The sequence below is a fragment of the Cupressus sempervirens genome, chromosome 11 (genome assembly GCF_028749045.1).
Source record: "Cupressus sempervirens isolate cs-2001-9-10 chromosome 11, ASM2874904v1, whole genome shotgun sequence".
NCBI classification, from domain to species: domain Eukaryota; kingdom Viridiplantae; phylum Streptophyta; class Pinopsida; order Cupressales; family Cupressaceae; genus Cupressus; species Cupressus sempervirens.
The window spans coordinates 635,266,579-635,277,208 of NC_143128.1; the positions used below are offsets into that span (position 1 = coordinate 635,266,579).

The 10,630-nt window shown below is 33.8% G+C and overlaps 1 protein-coding gene across 1 annotated transcript; it reads left to right on the forward strand.

Annotated features, from left to right (window-relative positions):
* Positions 1-220: 220 nt before the first annotated feature.
* On the forward strand, positions 221-1,695 carry LOC149531367 (putative F-box protein At2g36090). The gene has a single exon (XM_089810993.1). The coding sequence runs from the start codon at positions 459-461 to the stop codon at positions 1,485-1,487; it is 1,029 nt and encodes a 342-aa protein (XP_089667119.1). The 5' UTR covers positions 221-458; the 3' UTR covers positions 1,488-1,695.
* The last annotated feature ends 8,935 nt before the right edge of the window (positions 1,696-10,630 follow it).

A 10,630-nucleotide genomic window follows, 5' to 3' on the forward strand; every position in this document is an offset into this window, starting at 1 on the left:
TCTGGCCAAGGAAAAACCGGAAAGTCAAACACATTGTAACAATCAGCACATAAATAAATGGAGGTCGGTGAGAGCAGGTCGTGCCTATGCAGCCACGAAAATCGAAAACCATACCAAGGATATTTTTTATTTTTATTTTTTCAAAACTGCCCTTTATTTCCAAATATTCACTGTGAAAAAAAGTATATATAGAGAGAGAGACCCAGATCTTTTGACAAAGATCTCATAAACAAATTAAAAATTAAAGAACTGGGGGCCAGAGGCACTATTCCATTAAATCATGTCTCTGGACGGCGATGTTCTCACACAAATCTTAGGTCGTGTGGATAGCAAAACCCTTGCAAAAGCGGCCTGTGTTTCTCCACGTTTTTCCTCCAATTTTCTCTGTAGGCCCAAATCTACTCTCAGAAACAAATAAAATTTTTAAAAACTGGGAGCCAGAGGCCCTATTTCATTAAATGATGTCTCTGGACGGGGGTGTTCTCACAGAAATCTTAGGTCGTGTGGATAGCAAAACCCTTGCAAAAGCGGCCTGTGTTTCTCGACGCTTTTCCTCCATTGCAAGTCAGGAGAGTTTGTGGGAAGAGGCATGTTCCACTCGCTGGCCTTCCACACAAAACCCACACCTCAAACATCTCATCTCTTCTTCACCCGGTGGCTTCAGAAAATTCTATGCAAGCTGTTTCTCTGTTATTAAAGATCCCGATGAGGCCATTCAATGTGATTCCACATTCTATGACCATGTTGATCCAGCTTCTTCAGATCTCATGTGGGTTGTGGATGTGCAATATGAGAACAAGCCGATCTTTTCCAAGATCGTGTGGGGGGTTCCATATGCAGGCGATTGTCCAGATTGGTATCTTCAATCTCCTTTCCTGATTGACATCATTAAGCTTCACACTCATGAAGAAGGTGGTTTGCCTACAATTATGTCTGCTGATGAGGTGGGGACTAGAGGGGGCGAAATCTGGAGGCACTTGATGGAAAATATGAAGTTGAGTTGGATTGTAATAAACAAGAGAACAGGGGAAGCTGCAAATCTTTCAAGTTGGAGACCCTTGGCTGAGCAGAGAAACGTGAAATATAATGTGCAATTTGGCAGCTTATTGCCCGCCGTAGATATATTGCCTTGCAAGGTCGTAAAATGTATACTTGAAATGAAATACAGAGTTTTAGCTGCCGGTGGTGAAAGCAGTTTGAAGATGACTGAGCTTAGCATCCGTTTGGAAGACATGAGCGGAGACGATGTTAATGGAAGCAAAGGTTTGAGGATCTTGGAGAGATCTCTGCGTTACAACAGATGTAATGGCCGCAATAAGGTTTTGGAATTGCAGGGGAAATACTTTGCAGAAAGGAGCAATTTGAAGGAATACACGCCGACACCAAGACAAGTGCATCGAAGGAGTGTTTGGATTGTAAGTGTTATCATTGCATGTGTTTCATTACATCTGATGTCCCTTCTTGGGATTGTGGTACTCAAGGATTAAAAGGACTCGTGTTGTGTTTACCAGCAAATGTTGATGAATGAGTAGGATTTGTCTGTCTTCATAGGATTCCAGCGTTTCATGAAAGCTTTTTGAAAGGGCTGAAATAAACTTTAGTGTATGGGAATGTAAGCTTAAAACAAATGTTGTCCACAAAAGTCACAAATTATATATCCTGCCATTGAATAATTTGAAGATATTGTTTTTCTAATGTCGTGTCGATACAGTTAGTCCTTAGCTGTGTTTTCTGGGTAGATTGTGTTACAATTTTTTGCATCATCGTTTCGGATCACACTCTGTGATCCATCATCAGGATGAGAGAGCTGAAGGAAAAAAGTCAAAAATCATTGTTGATAATCAAGGAAGGTAGCAGAACTCCCTCATTCAAAATTCATTTGTTGTTTGCTTTATTCAAAGGGCTTCAATTTTAACACGTCCGTGGAGATTCTTTTCTGGTTTTTATTTTTTTTAAAAGACTTGTGCACCACTAATTTGGAAATATTTCATATTTTAATAGCAAATATTTTCTATAAAAGGGTAAATCTCCAGAAGTGCGAGTTCAACATAGGTAGTGTACGGGTTAGAGTTTTGAGATGTGTGGAATAATTGGCAACGACTTACAGTTTTCTTCTTACCTACCTTGAGCAGATGTAGAAATTTTTTTTGCCATCATTATTATTGCGTGAGACTTTGCATGACGTGGTCCATATAAAGCCCACAAAAAGTGTATGTTTGGCAACGTCACTTTAGGTGCGCACGATAGGATAAATAGCCTTTTCTATTTTAAACTTTTCTTTGGCCTTCATGCGTGGCAAACTAAATTTGGGAGTTTTCTTTAATGTTATTAGAATTAATGTTTTCATTGCATCCCTTCAATTAATTTGGACAGAAAACAGATTATTAGAAGTCTAAAGTTTGGATGATTGTATTTATAAAATAAATTTATGAAAGATAATTACTGTTTTCTTATTCGCTAGAACCAAATTTGCTGGGGTTAAATCTTATTTCGGAAAATAAAAAAATAAAAAAAATAAAGTGAAAAGATAACTATGAATTAATTAGATTGTCAGTGCTTACATTGTGCTCCTCCTTTTTGCAAGTGTGTGGTTTACAAATCTTCATCGCTAAACCAAATTAAGAGTAAACGTAGGGAGAAAAACAGTAGCACATCCTAGGTTGTAGATGTCCTTACCCCTTGCACAAGTTTTTTTTCATCTCAACAGCACTTGCAACTGTTGAAAAAGCCTTAAGACTTAGAAATAATGGAGAGGAATTGCTCCAAGTTGGCATGGTATTTTATAGCTCTCTAACTGTGCAACCCGACACATGTCCACAGCCCTTTTTTATAGGGTTGTCTCCACTTAAAATTCACCAAATCTCTATGCTTCTTTCTCTTTCACAGAGAAAAATTAGGGTTGTGAAATTTGGGCTCGTTTATAGCAAAATTGTTGTTCCAAAACATTTACAAATTTTCAATCTTTGTATTAAATTTCATTGCCTTGTGATCAAGGATATGTCATCTCTCCAGCAAAGTTTTGAAGTATTTGTACTCAATGCAATAGATGCTCCCACCTGCGATGCTCCATCTCTTAAATGATGAATAGATGAATATATTTATATGATCATAATTTCCTGATTAGGTCTATTTGGAAAATGAAACATTTTTTGGTGGAACATTTTAACAACATATTTTGAGATATTGCAGGATTAAGAAATAGGACATTTGCATTTAAAAATATGAGGGTTTTAATTTTTAAAGGCCAGCATTTCAAGATTAAAAAAAGGAGTGCCAAACAACCAAATTAACATAAACGTCCAAAATTCATTATTGAAATCAAGATGTAATTGCACAAAGGCTGAGAGGACTAGATTTGGAATGCTTGCAGATGAACCACAACCAACATTTTATTTTCTAGAGTAATCTACCACCATTTGCAATTCCTTGTATATTTCACAAACTTTTGGTACTTATATCAAAGGCATAGTCAAATTTTCCATAAAACAAGACCAACCTAGTCTAAATTGCTCAATTCACCCTCCCATCTGCTACTTAGACAAGCTTTAGTCCCTAATTACACACCCTTAATTAATTGTTATAACAAATAAAATTTTGAATTCTAAAGTTCAATTCTATAGTTTAGATGGCAATATTTTTAAAATCAAATTCTCACACCTTTTTTTGTTTTTTCTTATTGGCTGAAACTAGTTTTGCTATGAGTTATATATTTTTTTAAATAAAAAATTAGATGAAAACGGTTCAATAATAAGAATATATTTATTAGACTGTCAAAAACATTTTACTGTCACATTAGTTTTACAATCTCTTTACCGAGTGATGCCAAATTCTTTAGAATGATTTTTCTTTGAATTTCACATATGCAAATTAAAATGTCATTCTAAAAGTTCTTGATTCATTATCTAAATAAATAGATATGGTAGATTAATGTAAGCTACAGAGAATTTATAAATTGAAGTAAATTGTTTATGACTATAGGTTATTAAAATAATTTTGATTAGTACTTTAATAATATTATTATTACTATTAAAAAAATTTTATAATGTACATTATATTATAAACAAATATAAATTAGGTTTTAAAATTAAAATTAAGATTTTCTAATGTGTTAATTTTTTTTTATAAATTACATTGAAAACTAAAATAATTGTTATTTTCCTAAAATTAATGTAGAGTACAATTCAATAAATTTTTGTACATATAGATAAAATTTTTAATATTAGTTTTATTATTGTAAAAATTATTATAATTATATTGTTTGAGAAAAAAATATTTTAAATAGAATATTTAAAGAGTGATCTAGAATATTCCTTTATTTTTATTATGGTTTGTATTATACAAATTTAGCTTCATACATTTTATGTAATATATTATATTACTTATATTTTCTATTCTATTGCTCTCTTGATATTTCGGTATTCTAAGTTTCTAAAGATCCTGTTCTTGAACAAGGGTAAAATACTTTAGCTTCTATTGCAAACATTTTGATTTTCAAGAAAATCTATATCCCTTGTGAATTGGGATCTTGATGGTCATTTCACTATATAATTTTGTATTCCGCTAAGGATCACTTCTACCTCTTGAATTGTGATAGTTCAATCTACGTTCTACTTCTTACAATATGTAGTGCCTGCCCTCGTTCACATTTTTCTAGATACATTGTTGCTATCATGGGCAAACCCTGTTAGACTAGTTTTATGTTGATGGTTAGTAGCATTGTTTTGAGACTATGAGATATTGTGCTATGGATTCAGTTGATATGTGATGAGATTACTTAGACTCTACATTTCATATATGCATGATGATTATTACATTATTTCTAGTTATTGATGATGATTAGTTAGATGGTTTATTATCACATGTGTTTTCTTATGGATACTTACCCAATACTTGCATGTGTATGGTGTGTGTGCTTGTTCTCTTATTATATGGCGTTTCTGATACGGTTAAAGAAGGGAGTCGTAGTCACCTTCTAGTTGAGATCTACACAATGCACCACTTCCTACCATTGCTTGTTTAGCTTAGCATATATATATATATATATATATATATGGATTTTATGCAAGTTGTAGGTACCAGGTATCGACTTCTCTGAATTGCCAAGATGAGTGTACACTATTGCACTGTCTCAATGGTAAGAGAAGGGAGATAAATTCTCAAGTCCAAATCCTAAACCCTTAAACCATTTGTCCTAGAGAGGTAGGGCAAGTATCTAAGATGTCTTACCCACCAAATGCGTCGGATGACGTAATTCATGATTTTAAACCCTTAGATTGATTTAGTGTGGATTGTTCTATGATGGGTTTTCATATTTTATTTTGGAGGTCTTTGGTGAATTTTCTATTAATTAAGTCTAAAATTAAAAAGATTTAATTATTTTGGAAAAATTAATATAATGTTATGATATTTTGATATTTTGATTTTAATTAATTAAATGGGAAATTAATTGAGTAAAAGAATTAAATAAAAGAAATTAAAATTAATCATAATAATAAAGATAATAATAAATAAATAATAATAATAGAAATGATAAAAGAATTAAAATAAAAGTTATAAGTCTTTCTAGGAGTAAGTGCACCTCTTGAATGCACGTATATCTACAACACAGGAGTTAGCGCACAAATTAAGCACATGGTGTCTGCAACCTTGTGACTCATCTAGAAGGTTGGAAAAAGTTTGTGCTTAGTTGTCAATGCTTATCTCATCTTCTGGTTGTTTCTAGAGACATTCTAGGTGCTTCCTGAGAGTTCTTTATATTCAGGCACTCCTAGAAGCTCGGGGAGAGCGTGTTTTGGAGGACCCAAGAACGTTGGAGAAGGAAGGAGCTTGCTCTGAAGATTCTAAAGAGAAGTGATTTAGCATCAGTGTCTAGGTAGACACTTGTGATTTTTGCATATGATATTTTGCTTCTTGCACTTCCTGTCTTCTTCATGTCTTCTGAATGCTTTCTAAGGATTTCATGTGTTGAATATATTGGTTGTATGCATTCTTGTCAATGGTAATTAAATTCCTATATAAGAAAATTCCATATGCATAGATCTAAGGAATCTATGGGACTAGGGTTTTAAATGTACATATATATATATATATATATATATATATATATATATATATATATATATATATATATATATATATATATATATACTAGTTGGTTGACCAGTTATAGGACATCTACCAAAGGCTCAGGGTTTATGATTATGATGTCATGATGATGTCTTTTGATCTCGATCTTTTAAAACCCAACCATGGTTATGAGATGGCATGTTCTCTGGTGTATGTGGTTTACTGATTGATATTGCTTCCAATCTTCTTGTGTAAGCTGCGACTTATGTAACCATTTATGAGTTATCGATCAGTTGTATTTGGATTACTTTCCAATCACTTTGATAGGACTGAAGTGTTTATCTGATCTTGATGATGTTATGTTGTGAATGTTTTGACTCGACCATTTTGGAGTCTTCGATCAGTATTATTTGTTGATACGTCTTTTTGGTTGCTTGTTGAGAACCAAGGGATATTGTGATTATCATTGATACCTTCAGTTGCCAATAGAGAACTGTTGTGGTCATGATTATCAATGGATGCTTTTCAGTTGCTCATGGAGATTTGATGCTTTTATTGTGGATTATCTTTTGGTATTTTTCCAATCACTTGTATAGGACTGTGGTGATTTTTTGATTTATGATTCCATGAGCTTAGGGTAGGCTATCTACTTGTAGTGTCGGGAAGTGGCTTGCAATGGGGGTCGGGGCCCTAAGTGGCTACCAGGGTAACTCATTGTAAGTTGTTTAATAAGTGAAAACATTACACTTAATACTGACTTAAATGAACTTAATAAGATAATTGTTTGTTCTCACCCATGCCTCGAGTGCTAGTATAGACTAGGATGGGAGTAGAGAGAACGCTTGGTTGCGACCTTGCAGTCCGTAGTATGCCTTGTCAGTATGAGAGGATACTAGTGGCCACATAGGGATCACTAGGGGGATGGGGTCTATAGAGAGACTACCAGGGTAACTCTAGCGTGATCCGTGTGATGACACTTTCTCACTTACATAGTAGGTTTCCTACATGTCTTTGTTGTGCCTCTGGGATTAGATGTCGATTTTGTGGTTGGAACCTTTGAGTTAGTATACTTTTAGGATTCCTGGACTTAGAGAGTATTTGTGCTATGTGATTTGATATCTTATTTGGGACTTGAGATTATCTCCTCAACACGGTGGGAGTGGACCATTTAGGTTCCACCAGGTTAGGTGGTAGTGCTTCTCCACTCTTACCATTTAAGATCCATCTGAGACACTGTGGCTGATGCATTCTTTGTTGGCATCTATCTTCATTCTGTTCATGGATTATGATGGTGGACACATATCCTTATATTGATGATTAGCATATGTTAGATGTTGCTATTTACTTGTCTTATGCTTTACTTTGCATGATTAGATTTCCTATACAAATGTTGTAGTATGTTAGATTTTTTTCTGCATATGATGTAGTATGTTTTAGGAGTGGCATTCCTACTATGATAATATTGTTGATCTCTTCAGTGATTTTGAATGTTACACACGGAGGGATGGCTAGGACCCACGATGGTCTAATGATGCTATTTACGGTTGGGAGGACCGTGCACTTAGATAATTATGTTTGATGATATATGGTTATCTTTTACGATGGATGTTTATATCTTCTATGATGATGTATCATGTATGGTATTTGATGTCATTTACTTTATTGTACTTGCATCATGGATTAGAAAAGGATGATGTACTTTATTTAGCGCATGTATATTCTTTTATGTCTTTCATACCCTATGACATGTACAGTGGATGATTGAGCATTCTAAAATGTAATTTACTATGGGACATTTGGAACAAAGTATATTGTTTAAGAACGTTGGACTTTTCATTATTATTTCATATGGAGGTGGTATCAGATGGAATCAATATTAGTTAATTTAATGGTGATTCAACATTAAGGGATCCTTAAAGAATGTAATCATGTTATGTATGTTTATGTTTACTTTCAGTTGAATGCTTGTTATTGCTTCCACTATTATGTGTAAGGTTTAGTTCTCATGTTTCAAAAAAAAAAATGCTACCAAACTTAGTGAAACTTTCTAAAGGTTAATTCTTTTGGATCCCTTGGTAGGGCGTTACACAATATAGGCAAGGACTAAAGTTCTATCAGAGCTCTTGTTTAAATCTTTGTATTTTATAAGTCTTATTTAATGCTATTTAAATTATTTTATTTTATAATTCTTGAATTATCTATTGTGTTGGTGTACAATGGACATGTTGAAGAAATACAATATATATATATATATATATATATATATATATATATATATATATATATATATATATATATATATATATATATATATATATATATATATATATATATATATATATATATATATCCCTTTTCCTCTCAAATTATCTATAACATGATTGGATTATGGAGAAGAAAAAAAATTATTTTTAATTCTCCAAAACCTGATAGGGTTATGAAGAAATAAAAAAGGTTCTTCTTTGGAATTCATAACTTTCACATCTAGAGTGAAATTGGCACCATTCAAAAAGCTCTAGAAATATCTTGATAAGATTTACAACATGTTGCACGTAAAAAAATCCTCATACATAAAAATTATAGTTGTCATCCATTTCAATCAATCAAGGTCTTAAATAGGTAGTCGTTATTGCCCAAACTTGCAATGAATAGGGAAGTTAGAATACTAATCTGTTTTGAACAATCCCTTCATCCCTGCGCCTACCTGACCCTCTCCCTCTCCTGCTCGCCCTCCTTCTATCTATTTCTCTAAGAGATCTCTCCCTCATTGCCCCTACCCCTCCCTCTCTCTCTCCCCCTCCTTTTGTCTATTTCTCTAAGAGATCTCTCCCTCCTTGTCCCTACCCCTCCCTCTGCCTCTCACCCTCCTTCTGTCTATCTTTCTAAGAGATCTCTCCCTCCCTCCCTATTGATCTCCCTCTCTGAGAGAGAGAGAGAGAGAGAGAGAATTCAAAACACTTTCAGTACACATATAGGTAATTAGGATACGTGTATGTCTTAAAGGGACCTAGGGAGTCCTACTAGGTCATTATGTGTGTTATATGTTCTTGTTGGTGTAATTAAATATTCAATAATTACACTTACTTAAGCTTACTTAAGATAATGCATTGGATAGTAGTTTGTGATTGAGACACTTGTGAGTTTGCACCTCAATTAAACACATGGTGTAGGAGAATCCAACTCTAGGTGGTCATAGTTGTTATCTCATTCCACCTTTAGTGCACATATCACATTATCATTCTCATCATCACACATACTTCATTACATAATGGAGGATGATCCACCTTTTGTGGACATGCAATTCCACCTTGTGTGGGTGATAGCTTATCTTCTCCTTATCATTGTCTCTTATCACCTCTCCTATATAAGGAGGCCTATTATGTACATTTCAAATTAATCCATTGTATGTCAATCAAGTCCATTATCAATAATAGCATTCTTGCATCTTCATGCAAAATTCTTGCCAATCTCTTGTGGAACTTATCTTGATCTTTTATTTGATCCTGGGGGTATTGTAGAGTCACCTAAAATTCTAACATGGTATCAGAGCTCTCATGGTGTGAAGACCTCTTCTCAAGAAGTGCAATCTTGGCTTGGCTTATTATTGGTGTAGCATTGGAAATTTGGACATCACAATTTGGAGGAGATTTCATGAGTCCTATTTTGTGACCTTCTATTGCAGGTGAAAATTGGAGCTTGTTGGAGCAAATTAGAGGTTGGCATCATATAGAGGAGGTTCAAAACCCCCTAAATCAATTTTTTTTTTCATCCAAATTAGACATCTAAGGCCAAATCTAGAGCCATTTGATTTTTGAAGGTGTGACAATAGCGTTTCAAAAAATAATAATTTCAGAGGCTATTTTCAAACAGTAATATCTCTCTCATACAGACTCCTTTTTCCAAGCAATTTTTTTAAATTTTGGGGTAGAATTTCATGATCTGCATAGTGGTGTAGGTGATTTTGGATCTCTATCTCTGAATTTTTCTAAAAATTATAAATCTCATTTTTTGCAACTTTCAAGGCTCTATTTGGGCACATTCGGTAACATTTTTACGTGCAATTTTTTTTGAAGGTGCATGAATTTTCCTCTACTTTCCAAATCTATAATTAGATTTTAGTGATTTGAAGTGGGCATATCACTTTTAGAAATAGGTTTTCTTGGCTATATTTGCACTTGGTGAATACTTGGATTGCAATTTTCTTGATTGAATTAGTAATTTGAAGGAGTTATCAATTGATTTTAGTCATCATTTGATTTCATTATGGATTTCTCAAAAGTTCCATTATTCACTCCATATAACTATCATGAATGGAAACAAGCAATTTCTAATCAATTGATCAGTATTGGATTGCTCAGAATGATTCTTGGATAGGATCTAGAACTAGCTACAAGTGTTGTAGAAAGAATGAAATAGTTTGATAGAAGGGATAAAGCACTTGGCTCTCTTAGATCTACCATCTCTGATGATTTTCCATATCATATTGCATCCTACACACATCCTCATGATGCCTGGACTACATTGGAAGGAATCTTTGGTAAACCTGATAGAATAAGAAAATTCA

Coding starts and splice junctions, on each gene's coding strand:
- LOC149531367 (XM_089810993.1), top strand. CDS start 459: ATGATGTCTCTGGACGGGGGTGTTCTCACAGAAATCTTAGGTCGTGTG.